The 17,865-nt window shown below is 41.3% G+C and overlaps 1 protein-coding gene across 1 annotated transcript; it reads left to right on the top strand.

Annotated features, from left to right (window-relative positions):
* Positions 1-737: 737 nt before the first annotated feature.
* HSD17B3 (hydroxysteroid 17-beta dehydrogenase 3) lies at positions 738-16,062 on the top strand. The gene is made up of 11 exons (XM_056848871.1): positions 738-947; positions 2,330-2,376; positions 3,284-3,359; positions 4,018-4,125; positions 6,851-6,918; positions 8,673-8,708; positions 11,756-11,790; positions 13,069-13,150; positions 14,102-14,167; positions 14,410-14,559; positions 15,952-16,062. The coding sequence occupies exons 1-11, from the start codon at positions 794-796 to the stop codon at positions 16,060-16,062; spliced, it is 933 nt and encodes a 310-aa protein (XP_056704849.1). The 5' UTR covers positions 738-793.
* The last annotated feature ends 1,803 nt before the right edge of the window (positions 16,063-17,865 follow it).

Here is a 17,865-nt window from a genome sequence, read left to right as displayed (position 1 = left end):
TTGTCAGTGGGGTTTTATCAGTGCAGCCCCATTCTATACATTTGTTTTCCAGAAAACTGATTGCATTTTGCTGTTTCTAGCAGTGGTGGCCGGCCAATACAGGAGTCTCTGGGATGGCTTAACATGGGCTTGCATGGAGGCATGCACTATCTTGGGGGGCCCCAGCCTCCATAGGCATTGAATGCATGCCCACACCTTCTTATAACGAATCCTGTGTCCAAAGAGAAACCACACACACACACACAAGACAGCAGCACAATCAGTTAACATGTCTGTGTGGTGTACCACACAGACAACAGCAATTCAGCTGTGTCAATGACAACAGCCTAACCAATCAATAAATAAGCATTGGGTAGAAATATTCTTAGGATTTTGTATCGGGTCCAATGCTGATTCACGGAGCCACCAGGGACCAAAAGTATACACACACACACACACACACTCAAACTATCTATGCTAAAAGCAGGTGCTTGCCAGGAAAAAAAATCTTCATAGTCACCTAAACAAACCCAAACTTTTATTTTTATCTCATGTCATTTTTTGGAGAAAGATGGCATATTTGTCTGCTTGACTTTAGATGTTTTGGTTTGGTTTGGTTGGATCCTGTAGTTTACATATCTGGGTTGAGAAAGTTATTCTGTAATAACTTCCATGGGGAAAAACACCCCACGTGACTCAAGGGTTTTGATTAGACACACTGTTCTTTCTCTTTTTTGCCAGAACTTGTAGTAGCAGTACAGCAGAAAAGAGAAAATAGCCATATCTTGTCCAAGCTTACAGCATTGGTTTTGTCATGGAAGAATTCCAGCAGTGGCTCTTCACTTTAATTGGGGCCATCATTTGTTTGATTTGTCTGGTGAATTGCATTTGGTTTTTGAAATATTTCTTCCCACATATATGGAGTCCAGTGCCTCAGTCTTTTTTTCAGTCAATGGGAGAATGGGCAGGTAAAGAAACTTTCCTCACATTTCTGTTGTTGTGGTTGGCTAATATGTTGCTAGTCTAGTGATCAATGCTACTTTCATCTTCTGTTGTACAGCATTTCTCCCACTTTTCTCCCACTTTTCTGTGTTTCTCTTTTACACCAACTAGATTGTTTGACAAGGCTTACACAGTATTTCAGATGGAAAAGAAATTTGAACAGGCGTGATAGTGGGCAATCGTTTTCGAATGTAATACTAAATCTAATATGATATCAAAGTCTCCATTTTTCAGAAACAGGCACCTTTCTTTTGTTGACATTCTTTAGTTCTGGTAATGTATATTATAGTTTTAATTGTTATCCATTTGAAAATGCAAGAGAATTTGCTGTTATGAAAAGACTTTATTCCTTGGATACAGTTCCTACTGCACAGAATCATCCCCATAGTTTGAATTAATCAATGTGGAATCATTTTAAAATAATTTGACCTGCAGGACAAGTTTTCCCTTATTTGTCTCCTAAAAATTCTCCCAGTCCCCTTAACACAGTTTTGGGGCAATGCAACTGTGTCAGAATGCTTGAGCTTCTCCCATGGACTTTAAGGTGCACCTGGCCCCTGACTTTCCACTGGTTGATTAAGCCCCTTCCTGCAAACCAGAAATCCCATTTTAGGCATTTGTAGGACATGTGGATGCTCCCATTGCCCCCCTCTCTCTTCACTTCCCCTCTCTTCACACTGCAGCAAAAATCCTTCAAATTCAAAAAGCACCTCATCAAACCATTTGTTAAAAGATCATGGATTCAGTTTTAAGAGATGTACAGTCCAAACCTAAGCTGTCACACCTTTCTAGGATTGCACATCAAATGTGTAGACATGGCTGGAACATTTTTGTATTCAGTTCCAAATTCAATTTAAAATGGGTCTTCTAAAAGTAAGATGAACAATAATTGAAATGAAAAACAAATAAAAATACAATTAATTTTTTAAAATCATATTTTCATTTTACAACCCCTCATCAATATATGGAGTGGGAGACATTATTTTTCATGAGAAGTCTAATTGCCCCACCTCAAAGTAGAGTCGATAAGGCACAATTACTTATTTGAGAAAACCCTCATAGAGATTTATAGAACTGTGCTGTAATATATTTTCCTCTTTCTGTCACTAATCGCTTTAAGTGCATTACTTTATTTTTTTACCCCAAATCATATATTGTGTAGCTTGACACATGTGTTTTGCTGGCTTATGCTGTATTAATAATAAATCTGAATATTGTGTAGCTTTTCTAAACATTCTGAAGACAAAGAAGATTAGGACACAGAAAACCCTGAGCAACTGCGAGGTAAATAATATGATGAGCAAGACAACAGACAAGTCATGCGTTTACCTACCTTTTCCTCCTTTAGTGATCACAGGAGCAGGGGATGGGATTGGAAAAGCCTATTCATTTGAGGTAAGATAACTATATATACAATTAAGAGGGAGATAATATACTACTTACCATTCATGTAGTGCCTCAGAGTGTACAGAGGGCTTTATCTACTTTTTCTTAGAACAATCCTGTAAAACAGATTATTGTTACTGGCTCCATCTTGCAAATGTGGGCACTGTGACAATGACAGCATATGCCTACAGCTACTTAGTAAGGTAACCTCTAATATGAAAGGGGCACAGATGATCACGGCCACTATGATGGGAACTTCCAAATGGTAAATACCTTTCGTTTCCATCCAGGACAGGGATAATCTGCTGCAAAAATGCAGTTTCTGGCAGCCATCCCCTAATGACTCAGGCGTTTGGGCCTCAGCTCACAGACATGGCAATCATGAAATTTAGTAGTATACTCCATCATGGAATGTTCCACCACATTTTGTAGTTCATGGGACTTTGGGGGCAGGGACTATTGATTTCTATACTATCTGCAAAACATTGAAGAGACACTTCCATGGAAGACTGAAAAGATGCTTCCAATGAAGAGGTGCTTATGTGAAAGTGTCTGTTTAACATGGACAATCTACAGAAGAATTTGTTAGAATAACTGGGGAGGGAGCAAAATAGAATTAATCCTTGTCGCAGTACCCAAGACCTAGATCTACATAAGTATTTCCCAGTTCTTGCCACTAGGAGTCAGAATTTCCCAATTCATTCAATCTCATACAGCCTAGCCAATTTCACCTGCACTTTACAAAGTTAGAACAAATAGGGAAACGATAACACAAGTTGGTAAATTTCATTTAGTGATTGCAAACATAAGTGCAAAATGTCATTAATTCAAGTATCTGCAAACTGCAAATGTTTTGAGTTATCATAGTTTTGTACATTTTTCAAAGCCTCTTGTTTGAAACTTTTTTTTTTTGTAGCTGGCCAAGAGGGGTTTAAATACTGTTCTGATCAGCAGAACTCTTGAAACACTGAAGAAGGTAGCCTCTGAAATTGGTAAGTGTTTTTAAAATGTGAGGTATCTTTACATCAGGTCTCTGACAAAGGCTCAGTTTTTCAACTAGCACAGTTTCTGTTTCTCAACTGATATAATTCCAGTTTCCTGGCTCTGCCAGGAAAGGGCAGGGTATAAATTGAATTAAAAAAAAAAACATAGCTCTAAACATGAGGGCATAGAATGGACATTCCCCAGCATGTTCCACTGCATGTTTATAGACTCATGCTTGAAACAATATTGACCTTTTTCTTTTACGTTTTTTTAAGTTACTGGATTGTGAGGGTTTTTCCCCTTGACACAAGACAAACGTCTTCTGCATAAAACATGAGCTGGCTAGACTTCAGTGCAAGAACTCCTTAACTGGCACAGTGTGGTAATGTGCCAACAGCAACCAACTACATTGCTATAGAGCACATTAGGGTTGCCAGGTCCCTCTTTGTCACCGGAGGGAAGTTTTTGGGGCAGAGCTTGAGGAGGGGTTTGGAGAGGGGAGGGACTTCAATGCCATAGAGTCCAATGCCAAAGCTGCCATTTTCTCCAGGTGAAGTGATGTCTGTCGGCTGGAGATCAGTTGTAATAGCGGGAGATCTCCAGCTGGTACTTGGAGGTTGGCAACCCTAGAGCACATTCACTTTTTTTTCCTTTTTCCAAACACAGAGAAAGCCACAGGAAGAAATGTGAAAATTATACAAGCTGATTTCACCAAAAACGACATATATGACGATATTGAAAAAAGACTTCAAGGTTTAGAAATTGGAATTTTGGGTAAGTTACTCAAGAAGACCTTTCAAGGGTGTCTTTTAGATAGCAATGTGGAATTCTCTCTGCATATAATTTGTAAGTCATTGTAATTTATCAGGAAGCCATAACTGCGTAGTAATTTATATGTGTAAGATACTCTTTGAAAGTTTAAACAATGGATGGCGATTGAACATTCCATCTCTCATTAAAAGCAATTTAAATAAATGTTTAGATTAGGAAACCCCGAAAGACTTTAGCCAGTTGATATTTGTTCCCAAATAAATCTAGAAAGCTCAAGTTCAGACTAACAAAACATAATCACCGTTAGGGTAGCCAGCTGTAGGTTGGGAAATACATGGAGATTTTTTGGGGCAGAGCCTGAGGAGGGCAGGGTTTGCAGAGGGGAGGGACTTCAATGCCATAGAGTCCAATGGCCAAATCAGCCATTTTCTCCAGGAGAACTGATCACTGTCACCTGGAGATCAGTTGTAATAGCAGAAGATCTCCAGCTAGTACCTGGAGTTTAATACAATATACAACAGTAGGCTCAATTTATATCAAAAAGTATCAAGTGTATTCAAAACAACAAACCACAAAAAAGGACTATGCAAAGAAACAACGGTGCTGAACAATAATTGTGTACTATATACAATATTTACAAAGAATAGTCACCAATGACTATTTCCAAGGCTAACTTAGCTCTTTTGAGCATAAGCCTTGGAAAACTCGCTGAAGTATACTAGGCTACTAGAGAAATTATTGGAGGCTGATGAAGCCTTAGGTCAGGGGTGGGGAACCTTTTTCCTGCCAAGGGCCATTTGCACATTTACAGCATCATTTGGGGGCCATACCAGGTGTAGTTCTCTGGGGGGGGCTAGGGTTGCCAGGTCTCCAGCCGCCACCTGGAGGTTGGCAATTTTAAGAGAGGCTATGCAGAGGAGGGCGGGAAGGAAGAAAAGAGAAAGAAAGAAAAAGAAAGGAAGGAAGGAAGGAGAAAGGAAGAAAAGAGAAAGGAAAGGAAGGAAGGAAAGAGAGGGAGGCTTCACACACGCACACACGCCTTCCCGGCTCCCCCCCCCCCCGATACACATTCACCGGGCAGCGCTAGCAACCCGGCCTCCATACACACACACACACACTGAGGAAGTCTTCTCAGCTCCCCCCCTCCATACACACACGCATTCACTGGGCTGTGTTAGCAACCCGACCTCCATACACATGCACACTCGGGGAAAGTCTCCCCCCCTCCATACACACACGCATTCACTGGGCCATGTTAGCAGCCCACTTCCATACAGACGCACACACACACGCGCACTCGGGGAAAGTCTCCCCCCCCCCTCCATACACACATGCATTCACCGGGCCACGTGCTTCCATACACCGGCTTCCATACACACGCACACACGTGCGCACACTTGGGGAAAGTCTCCCCCCCACTCCATACACACACGCATTCACTGGGCCATGTTAGCAGCCCGGCTTCCATACACACACACACGCACGCACCCTTGGGGGAAGTCTTCTCGGCTCCCCCCCTCCATACACACATGGCTTCCATACACACACATGTGTGCGCACTCGGGAAAAGTCTTTTCGGCTCCCCCCTCCATACACGCACGCATTCAGCCTGGCTTCCGTACACACACATGCGCACACTTGGGGGAAATCTTCTCGGCTCCCCCCTTCCATACATGCATTTACAAGGCCGCATTAGCGGCCTGGCGCAATTGAGGGAAGCCTTCCCAGCTTCCCACATGCATGCATGCACGCACGCGCCTAGCCCTGCAGCGGCAATGGCGGCTTCGGAGGAGAGTCCGTGGGCCACAGCTGATGATGTTGCGAGCCTTAAACGGCCCACGGGCCGGAGGTTCCCCACCCCTGCCTTAGGTGAAATGCAATGAATACCATGGATCTGTGTTCCTCCTTCTGATCCGGTTCTGAACACTTTTGATTCAGTCGTGGTCCCCACCGGATATTTGGCATTACCCTTTTAAGGGAATTTCAAGAAACAGAAGAAGCCGGGTGCTCAACTTTGAGTCTACGGACAATACAAGTACCTATAAGCTGGATAACTTGATGGACTTATCTGGTGGTGACTATTCTTTGTAAAAATTGTATATAGTACACAATTATTGTTCAGCACCGTTTTTTTGTTTGCATAGTCCTTGTTTGTGGTTTGCTGTTTTGAATACACTTGATACTGTTTGATATAAATTGAGCCTACAGTTGTATATTGTATTGAACTATTTCAGCACAACTAGGAGTATTATTGTTTGGGTAGTACCTGGAGTTTGGCATTAGTTCAAGATGTAATAGACAATGGCAGATTACAGCCACTGAATAAAAAATTAAGATGCTTGGGCTCAAATGGTTGCCTGAAAGAGTCCTCATGCCTGTAAACTATTCAGTCAATCCACACATCAATCCATGGCCTATATGAGTTTGGCATGCCTCAAAAATAAACTCATTTTTGTCAACAATTGGACCATGGTAGAAACATGTAAAGGACTAAGCTCACATTGGGCTTTGAGGTCTATCCTGAATTATCTCTACAAAACATTAGGGAAATTACCTTATCTTGCATCTGCTAACTTTGTATTTCATTAAACAGGATCTCATGAGCCCTGTGTATGACTGGTCTGGGGCTAGACTTGTCTGATGTAAACATAAAATACCCTCAGAGCAACTACTGTATCCTCAAAATAACCCATCTAATTGTGCTACTTATTGTTTTTCCTTGTATTAGTTAACAATGTTGGGATGCTTCATAACCCCCATCCATGTTGTTTTCTTAATGGATCGAAGAAAGATGAGGTAAAGATTGTTCTACAATAATATACATTCTTGAAAGTAACTACAATTTCCTTTCGTGTGGAAAACATAATTGCACAAAAGTTTGTCAGCATCACTGTGCTCATGTGCTCACTTCATTTCCACCCACCTCTCCTACCTTCTTGCCAAGTCTTCCTAGTTTGATCAAGGCCCAATTTGACATGACTTCCAGATTCAAGTGCCTTGACAAACTGGAGTTTGTTTACTCTCCACAAAACAGAATTCTAAACAGGGACTGAATTGAGGTTTATAATCCTGGTTTGCAGAGGAAACGAACTCCAGTTTGCCAAGGCACCCATCTCCAGATGTCATGGTGAACTGCAGCTTGGTCAAACTGGAAAGAATTCTATTAAAGCTCAGTGCATGAGAGGACGGAGATGGGAGGGGCAAGGGGAGCACATGAGCCCAGAAAACAAGCTGTGTTCATGGCTGATGCCCAGAAAGCTTTTGCTTAATCACATTTTGGCATATCTAAATGCAGTTGTTGTCAAAAATGCTTTAAAAATCCCATACTTTCTCAACATAAAATCCATTTAAAAAATCTACAAGCATGAAGGAAGGGAAGGAGATGCAGTGAAATAGTACCCATATTTACAACTGACAAGCTTTTGCATTGAATGTAGGAGACCAAATTTAGTTATCTCAGTGAGTAGCTGTCTTTTTCACGTGAACAGTTCCTTACTTTCTGTACCAACTGCCCATCTGACCTGCAGTACTTAGGGTTGCCAGCTCCAGGTTGGGAAATACCAGGAAATTTGGGGGGCGGAGCCTGAGGAGGGGGGTTGAGAGGGAAGGGACTTCAATGCTATAGAGTCCAATTGCCAAAGCTGCCATTTTCTCCAGGGGAACTGATCTCCGTTGGTTGGAGATCAATTGTAATAGCGGAAGATCTCCAGCCACCACCTGGAGCTTGACAACCCTAGCAGTACCTTATCTGCAGTACTTATCCTACATGAAATGGGAGATTGCCCCATGAAGCACTGCACCATCACAGAGGCTTCTGAGCCAGCCTTCCATTTCCTGCAAGGGAAGAAACTTAGGCAGGTAGCAAAGCATGAGACGTCTGCACTCCTTTTAGCCCTGCTGGCTGGCACCCATGGCACATGCTCCAGGAGAGAGTTAGAATGGATCTGTGTGCGCATATGCATGTGTTTGTGAGTCCCGCACAAGGGTGGGGAGGGTGGCAAGCTTAATGAGCACACCTCTGTGCATCTTAACCTTGTAGCTGAGCCTGCAATCAGTAAAAAAATAATAACTGAACTGCCCAATGTTATGCCTTTTCACTAGAGCTTAGTCAGGGGGGAAAAAATAACCTGGCGAAAAGGAGAGAAGCTCCACCTTTCTGTTGGTGGCAGAACTAGAGTTGATCCAGTGGAGTGGTATAGCAATATCCCCTGGTTAATTTTCTTAATGTCAGGGCTAATTTTGTAAATACATGGCTTTACAAATAATTATTTGGGCACAAATTTGGCCCAAGAAAGGCAGAAAATCCAAATGGCATAGTCCATTGTGATAATATCCTACTTAATTGATGATTTGCTGTCCTTTAATGACACTCCATGGCCTAGGCTCTTCTTTGAGCTGGGCTACCACATCCTACCTAATGGTAGGGCAGTCCTATCAATATTTTCCTGTGCCCATCTTGGACTGCAACACATTTTCCTACATCATGACTACGTAAAACAGAATCTTGTCTTCATCATGTATGCAACCCTTCTGCTTTTTATTCTTAATAGGATCTCATCAATTGCAACATGATCTCAGTGTCCAAGGTATGTACCACAAACAAGCTATATATAGGGTTGCCAGGTCCCTCTTCGCCACCGGTGGGAGGTTTTTGGGATGGAGCCTGAGGAGGGTGGGGATTGGGAAGGGGAGGGACTTCAATGCCATAGAGTTCAATGGCCAAAGCAGCCAGATGATCTGTATCGGCTGGAGATCAGTTGTAATAGCAGGAGATCTCCAGCTAGTACCTGGAGGTTGGCAACCCTAGCTATATATGAAAATGAAGGTGTTTGTTTGTTTGTTTGTTTTGTCATTTCTAACCCGCCCTCCCTGGCCAAGGCCAGCTCATAATAATAATAAGATTAATATAGCTAGTTATGCTAGCAAGCCTGTAGAAAAATGTCCTTTTCCTTTAATAGACATTTAATGTGTGGTCATGGGCAACTGAAATTTCACAGCATGGAGGTAAAGAACAGCCTATTTCACCTCTATAAAAGGGACAAGATTTTTTTTCTCCAGGTTGTTGGCAACCCTAAACATAGTGCATGTTCTAAGCAGAGTAGTAGCTGGATTGACAGCATATCCACAATTAGGCTGGATAAAAATATAAGGAAATCTTGTGGGTCTTTTCTTGTTCTCAAAGTGGCCAACCAGATGTCCCTAAGGAAGCTCATGAACAGATCTGAAAGAGAGAGAAGTCCCCTGATATTCACTGTTAGCTCCAACTAGTAAGAGGTCTTCTGCTGAAAGTGGCTATCACAGCTAAAATCATAAATAGCCAAACCTCCCAGAATATATCTTGTCTATCTAAAATGCTTCCTGGGTGTTGTGTTAAGTGCCGTCAAGTCGCTTCCAACTCATGGCGACCCTATGAATGAAAGTTCTTCAGAATGTCCTATCTTTGACAGCCTTGCTCAGATCTTGCAAACTGAAGGCTGTGGCTTCCTTTATTGAGTCAATCCATCTCTTGTTGGGTCTTCCTCTTTTCCTGGTGCCCTCAACTTTTCCTAGCATGACTGTCTTTTCCAGTGACTCTTGTTGTCTCATGACGTGACCAAAATACGATAGCCTCAGTTTAGTCATTTTAGCTTCTAGAGTCAGTTCAGGCTTGATTTGATCTAACCCACTGATTTGTTTTTTTTGGCAGTCCATGGTATCCGTAACACTCTCCTCCAACACCACATTTCAAAGGAATCTATTTTCTTCCTATCAGCTTTCTTCACTGTCCAGCTTTCACACCCATACATAGTAATAGAGAATACGATGGCATGAATTAATCTAGTCTTGGTGGCCAGTGACACATCCTTACACTTCAAAATATTTTCTAGCTCCTTCATGGCTGCCCTTCCCAGTCTCAATCTCCTTCTGATTTCTTGGCTGCAGTCTCCCTTTTGGTGGATGATGGAGCTAACGAATAGAAAGTCTTGAACAACTTCAATTTCCTCATTGTCATCCTTAAAGTTGTGTAATTCTCCTGTAGTCATTACTTTTGTTTTCTTGATGTTCAGCTGTAGTCCTGCTTTGGCACTTTCTCTTTTAACTTTCAGCAGTAATCATTTCAAATCTTCACTATTTTCTGCCAATAATGTAGTGTCATCAGTATATCTTAAAAAAAAAAAAACACTTCCTAATCATCAGAAAAGAACACTTGCTTTTAGTTGGTGGATTGATTTTTTTTTCTTCCTGCACTTTATGAAAAGCTTTCTGATTTATCTCATCTCCATCCAGGTGGGTTTGGAATGTGTAATCTTGCAGTTTGGGATAACAGGTTAACTTCTTAAACTGATATGGTGTGATTTGTAGTTCATCTCAACCTCAGCCAGTATCTCTTTATACATGGGTCTTTTTCGTCTGTTAGAAGTCATTAGGATGTTTGCCTAAGCTCTGGTTCACGCTGAATCACAGGACTCTTGGCAGTCATATGTACAAAGAATTTTCCAAATGCAGGATTTTTCTAAACGGATTCTGACAGCTGCTGGTTTAATGGGATATGAAATTCTGCTCACAAAAAAGCAAAAGAGATTGAAATGTAAAATTATTTGCCTGCAGTCCGTTACTTCTAAGTGTGTAATTTGATTTGAGAATGTTTTTTTAATCACTAGCCTTTATAGATACAAATACCTTCCTTCAGCATGCTTTCCTTCAACTCTTCACCACGTTTTCATTCTCCATTTCTTTTTGCTTTGTTCTCCCACACCATGTTCTCAGAGAAACATGGATTTCAGAGGATTTCTCTCCTCACTCATTCTTGGCTACCAGCTCTAGTCCATTCTCTGATGCCCACTGTCATTTCGGCATTGGGGGTAGTCTTGGGTGTCCTTGTGTAGCATATTTGATGTCACATGGCACATGAACACAAACATGACAATCTTCTACCTGTCCATAACAGATGCAGGGAATTCTTGGAAATACTTGCTGTACACAAATGAATGTTGCTGATGTGTGACATTGTGCTCTGCTGTGGCTTTATTTTCTCAGACGTGGCTTGTGGTGAATTATCACATGTTAACGAGTAAAATTCACAGCTTTCAGTGAAAAATGTATAAATTTTCACACTGCTGAGGCTCAGAGGTTACCTTACAATATCCTTCCCAACTTGGAGAAAGGTTGTGATACTAAGTTTCTCTAACTAACATTTACTCAGGAATTTGCCTGGCTGGAAGAACTTCAACTAGGGCTGCCAGGTCCCCCCCCCCTCTTCGGCAGGAGGCTTTTGGGGCAGAGCTGAGGGGATTGTGCGTGCGCCTCGTGAGGGGCGCTTGTGATGCGGCACTTTTGGATATAAATTCATTGCAAGGGGCCCCTCGCAAGGCGGCACTTCCGGTTGTAAACTGGAAACAAGGTTAGAGATAAGGTTAGAGATGCCCTGGCAGGCATGTTCTGGTACTGCTCTCAGGAACGTATGTCCTCTTCTTCTAACTGTGCAGTAGGATCAAAACCCATCTGACCAGTCCTCCCCCCAACCTCCTTTATCTGCATTGGAGCTACTTCCATCACAACTGAATGCTTTGAATAAGTAGCCATTTCTATTCACTACCTTGTCTCCAATCATGCACATTGTTACAACTCTAAATATGCTTTATTTCTTTTTTAGATGACCCAGATAATTATGAAACAGATGGTATCAAGGTAAAGCTCTTGATTGAAGTGGATTCTGGATTTTCTGAAAGAAGCTTTTCAACTTTGAGAATTTGTGGGTAGAGTTAATACTGTTCGGTTTTCTTGCCAAAACCGCATAGTCTGTTACGGATTTCCATGGTCACTAAAAATGTATTGTTGTTTTATTAGATTTTTATCTTGTCCTTTCCCTAAGGAGATCAAAGGGAGTGTACAGTGTAGACATATTATGGTACAATCTTGTACTTTTGTAATTACAATAATAATCTTTTGATTTTCCATTACATTTTGCAATTTTTGAATTATATATACACCTTTTTGGTATTTTTTGACACTTCTACCATTATTTTTTAAATCTCGGCTACTCTGTACCCCTTATCCTTGTCATTCAGAGGTTTCCTTTCTCCTTTTTTTGTTTCTGCACATAGATTGAACAGATAGGGAGATAAAATACATTATTGTTTGAAACCTTCGCCAACTGGAAACCATTCTGTTTCTCCATAAACTTTCCTAACAATAGCCTCTTGTCCCGAGTGTAGGTTGCGCATCAAAATGTACAGAAGGTAGTCTTAGTATAATAGCTTGGACTCTGCTTGTCTACACTCCATCAGCTGGACTACTCAAGCCTGGTTCCACTGGAGAATGAGAATTCAGACTTAGCTGTGTATTCTCATTGATTCTGCATAATGGACAGTTGTGGGGATTTTGAAGGACAGCCAGTGGTATAGGGTGGTGAGATGTCCTTCTTTCCAGTCATTCTCAATTTTTCTTTTTAACATTATTGTTAAAGGCCTCCTAGATAATGTGAGATGGCCCCCTTCTTTGCTGTTATTTACAAGGTGTTGCAAAATCATTCTTTTGGATATCATTTGTGGATATGTTTTATTGACGAGCTTGGCAGATATCTTTTGGCAAGCAGTTGTGTTTTAGGATGTATTTAAGTTGTGGTGCTTATATTATTGTTTTCTCTGTTATTATGCTATGTTTTTGTTTGTGAGCAGCCTTGGCTTACTTTTTAGTGGGAAAGGCATGATGGAAATATTTTCAAATAAATATTTGAGCAGCTTTTTAGTATAGTATTATGGGTTTTTACAGACTGGAGGCTCAGTCTGGGAGTGGAGGGGAATCTTCTGCTGGGGACCTTGACTATTAACCAAGAGGGGGACTATCCCATTAGACTTAAGACTGCCCACCCTGGAACCTCTGAGCTTAGGGACTCATAGGTAAGTCCAAATTCTCTTTTCACGGCAGATAATAGATCATTTACACTCAATTTTATATTTTTCCCAGACAAAAGGGACTTATTCTGAATATTGCTTCTGCTGTGGGCACTTTCCCCTGCCCATTATATACCATCTATTCTGCTTCTAAAGTAAGTATTTCAAAATACATTTTATTTTATTGGTTTTATGGTACAGTAAACGGTGCTGGCTTTTTTCCATATATGTGGACTAAAATCCTTCTTGCCATAAGGCAGCGTGATACTTGGTCTAACTACTGTGGGGTGAAAGAGATTAACAGTGCAATCCTAAGTGGGGAGGGGGAGGCTTCTGGAGGCAGTGTGAACCCTGTGCCAATGTAAGTGCCCCTTGCAGCATAGCAGCGTGAGGCATGGGTATGGCAGCACTCCTCCAACGCAGGGGATTGCACTGGCACCAAAGGTGGCATTCCCAGAAGCAGGGCTGACGTTAGTCAGCTCCTCAAGTCCCTTTGCTGGCGTGAACTTACACCAGCAAAAAGGGAGGATTTTCCCTGGGTGGCTTGCTTGCCTGAGTGCAGCAAACTGCTCAGAAAGCAGCACAGCTGCGCCATCTCTGGGCACACCACAACTACTCCCCCCCCCCCTTTGGATTGCACTGCCCGTTTCCCTCCTGCCAATTTGGATCAAAAGCATACCATGTGGGGAGGGAGAGTCTTGAAAAGCAGCTCCCCAGAGCCCCAAAAATTCCCCATAGACTTTAATGAAGCCAAATAATTTCAGATATCCAAAAAAAAAAAAAAAACATTTACCGGTATGAGTATTTGGCTTTTTTCGGCTTTTCTGAAAATTTTCAGATCTAATAAACTTGAATCTGAAAAATATTGGGTGGAAATGGTGTATTCCCCTAATCTTCACAAAGAAGAATATCCAACAATAAAATTGGCAAATGAGATAACTTCAGGAAGGAAGACTCAAGGGATCCCCAATAATTTCAAAGGAGGGAGACAGAAAGAATTGAAAATAAAGTCTGATGTTGTAGTAATAAAGTCACATTCCATGTTTATATGTATACAATCAATGTAATTTCTGCCTCACTCAATATATTTAATTTTGTCAGTTTAGGCTTTTGTGTACACATTCTCGAAAGCACTTCAAGTGGAATATAAACCAAAGGGTATCATCATACAGGTGATGTATTTCTATCTGTTTTTTGAACAATACTAAAATTCAGATCCTCTGAACAGATATGAGTAACCTCAGTTGTTTTGTTATCTTTCTTCTCATCTCTTCGTTATGTGAAGCATTCATCTCTGCTGTTTACTGCATCCTAGTAGATACTCCTTACAGTACAAACATATTGTAGTTTACAAAGTTCTCAGAGATCTGCTTGTTTGATTATGTTTTTAACGATGATAATGATCCCATTTCAGGTAGTGACTCCTTATGGTGTATCTACTCCAATGTCCATGAACCCAAAGCCTAATTTAATCACAAAGTCAGCAAAAGCATTTGTTAGAGAATCCCTGGACTATGTCAGACTCAGCGATGAAACACATGGATGCTTAGCCCATGAAATCTTGGTAATTCAATTGTAAAATTTCATCAAATGAGAATGGTTGTTTGGGCTTTCTATAGCAGCATTAAAGGACTTGGTCCATGAAAGGTATGACAGACTCCTGGTGGGAACTGGAGATCCCCTGGGGTGACAGCCTATCTCCAGATGTCAGAGCTCAGTTCCCCCAGAGACTGTGGCTGATTTGGACAGTGAACTCTATGGCAGCACACCCCACTGAGGTCCCTCCCCTCCCCAGACTCCATCCCCAAACCAGCAGGGGTCTCCCAGCCTGGATCTGGCAACCCTTTCCCCCCAACTGTCAGTGGAACAACCCATGCCCCCTTAAAGTGACAAAGGTCAGCCCAAAGCACCAGGGGAAAAGACAGGAACAATATGGGTGCATCGGTTCTTGTAAGTTATCTGGGCTGTGTGACCGTGGTCTTGGTATTTTCTTTCCTGACGTTTCGCCAGCAGCTGTGGCAGGCATCTTCAGAGGAGTAACACTGAGGGACAGTGTCTCTCAGTGTCAAGTGTGTAGGAAGAGTAATATATAGTCAGAAGGGGGTTGGGTTTGAGATGAGTCATTGTCCTGCAAAGTATTAAAGGTAATGTGCTAATCATTGTCCTGTAAGTACCAAGATAATGTGCTAATGAGGGCTAATAAGGTTCCACCATTTATCATTCCTTCTTCATTCATACAAGCCTTCCATGCTGAGAAATGCCATTCCAAAGTCAGCTATAAAGGAGAACTTGTCATTGCATTTTCAGGTGCATCCTTATAAAACATACATTCAGCAGCGAGTCCATGATGGAAGTGAAATCACTGCAGTTGTGTCACTTGAACTTTCTTCTCCCCATATCAAGTTTAGTAGGAAGCCTTTTTTCTGGGGGTTTTCAGATATTACAGTACCAATTAATTACCGTACCAATTGGCTAGTATTGTGTCAGTCACAAAGAATAGGGTTGTGCATAGTGCTGATTTGCTGGCTGTCATGTCAGTCTGGAAGCCCCATCTCCCACCTTCTCAGAGTAGTTTTCAAAATTAAAAAAATCAGTTGGGGAAAAGACCTTTTGAATTTCCAAACAAATATATAAGCAGATGATTATGCAGATGCTTGAGCAGGGAATTACCCAAATAGCGAAGCAAACAGAAACATGGGGGAGGGAGTGTGATCCAAAGACTTTGAGTGAGACAGTTCAGGATCAGAATCAGGTGAAGCAGAAGTCCTGTTTCTAGGCATATCTAACTTTCAAGCTGACAAATATTGACTTCAGGGAAATCCTCTAAGTACTGGCTTACTGTGCAGCTGAAACATGTTGTGACTTAAGGAGAACATATATGGTAATATTTACTAATGCTATAAAACCAGTCCACATAATTAAATCTTAGTGAGTTTTTTTTCCTTTCTTTTTAAAGGCACTATTCCTACATTTCGTCCCTTTGTGGGTGTTCCACACCAACAGAGTACAAGAAGCAATCTTACGCATGATACCAGAGTACCGAAAAAAGATGCAGAAGAGTACCTGACCAAGCTTCCTCATGGTACATGTCATTGCTTGATGATCTGGTATGCTGGTATGAATTATGCCAGCAATTAATACAACCAGTTGAAACATTTTCAGTATGAGTATAAAGAGCCCTTCAAAGTCAGTGCTGGTCTTCTTAAAATGATTTTTCAGTTTCAGTTTGCACTATGTGTTAACAGCTTCTGCTTCTGCAACCCCTTCTGTAGCCTGAGCTTGCAGGTGGTACATATTTCAAAACAATTTACTAGTCAATTGATATTACCCATTATTGCAATATTGTTTTTAAGATTTATTTCCACAGGTGGTGTAAGAACTCTGTGGAAAACATATAATAGTCTTGTGAGAGCACAATGTGACTGTAAAAGGGGTAAAGAGGGTTTGTGGTGGTAAAGAAAGACTTTCAGAAGCTATTTCCTTTTAGTGGGAAAGGAATTAAGGTACAGGCACAAAGACTGGTAGATATTAATTTTGGGTGGGGGAATTACCACAGGAAGACTGAGATGTGAAATAAGAACTAGGAAGATCTGATGGCAGCATCAGGGACCTGTGTTTGGATTTCACCAGGAGATTTTTTTAAAAAAGTGAACTTGAAATTGAACTTCAAATCTGACATATAATATGAATTGGAAGAAGAAGAAGAAGGAAGAAGAAGAAGAAGAAGAGTTGGTTTTTGTATGCCAACTTTCTAAGGGAGTCTCAAACCAGCTTACAATCACCTTCCCCTCCCCACAACAGATACCCTGTGAGGTAGGTTGGACTGAGAGAGCTCTAACAGAGCTGTGACTTGCCCAAGGTCACCCAGCTGGCTTCATGTGGAGGAGTGGGGAAACAAATCCAGTTCACCAGATTAGCTTCCGCCACTCATGTGGAGGAGTAGGGAATCAAACCTGGTTCTCCAGATCAGACTCCACCTCTCCAAACCACCGCTCTTAACCACTATACCACACTGAGGTGTTTCTAAATTTGCAAATTCTGAAATATGTTTCCTACCCAAGTTTAATTTCTATTTGAAAAATCACATTTGAATTTATTTTGAAATTTTTGAAATGCAAAATTTATGTGCAGTGCCAAGATGATTTGCAGTGACTTTAAGCTGGTCTAGTTTGAATAAGTTGTGCAGCATCTAATCCATGCCACATCTGCATTGTATTAATGTCCCTAATATTAAACAACAAATATATCACATCAATTAAAATAATTATTATGCTTGATAATACTGTTGTTTTTTGTGTGCTTCTTTATTTTAATATTTATTTTTACAATCAATCAAATTAAGCTCAGGACAGACATAGACTAATTATATCTGTAAATCATGGGACTGGGTTAGGGTTTTGCTTTGATCTGATTGGAACATCATACTGTTCAAATCCCATCTAGGTCCTGAACATGACTACATTCTATCAGGTTGGCTGTGTAAAGATTTAAGCATGGCGGCTCCCATTGCTCATCATTGCCTATCTCCAACATGGTGGTGCTCATTATTACCAGCAGAATCCGATGCAGAGTTACTATAGTCTAAGCCCATTGAAATGAGTGGGCTTAGACTGGAGTAACTCTCCTTAGGATTGCACGATACATCTACCAATAGGTTTATCCCTACTGGGGCAAATTGTAGTTTTCCAGGGACATTTGAGGTCAAAAACATGGTGTTGAGGAAAAGGCTTAGACTCCTCCCCCATATGCCATGGTCCCATCTAAATTGGGGCCCCATAAACCTGAATGTTAAGCTTAATTTTTTGATGGCAACTCCAAGCACAGAATGCCCATTGCCCATCTGGCTGGTCTGTCAGACCTCCTGGACTAG

The sequence above is a fragment of the Euleptes europaea genome, chromosome 4 (genome assembly GCF_029931775.1).
Source record: "Euleptes europaea isolate rEulEur1 chromosome 4, rEulEur1.hap1, whole genome shotgun sequence".
Taxonomy (NCBI): Eukaryota; Metazoa; Chordata; class Lepidosauria; order Squamata; family Sphaerodactylidae; genus Euleptes; species Euleptes europaea.
This window is presented reverse-complemented; position numbering and strand designations above follow the sequence as displayed.

Bases quoted from the DNA above. Each gene is read 5' to 3' on its own strand.
- HSD17B3 (XM_056848871.1), top strand. From the start codon at position 794: ATGGAAGAATTCCAGCAGTGGCTCTTCACTTTAATTGGGGCCATCATT. The intron at 6,919-8,672 runs GTAAAGATTGTT...TATTCTTAATAG, and splicing joins ATGGATCGAAGAAAGATGAG to GATCTCATCAATTGCAACAT. The intron at 13,151-14,101 runs GTAAGTATTTCA...TTGTCAGTTTAG, and splicing joins CCATCTATTCTGCTTCTAAA to GCTTTTGTGTACACATTCTC.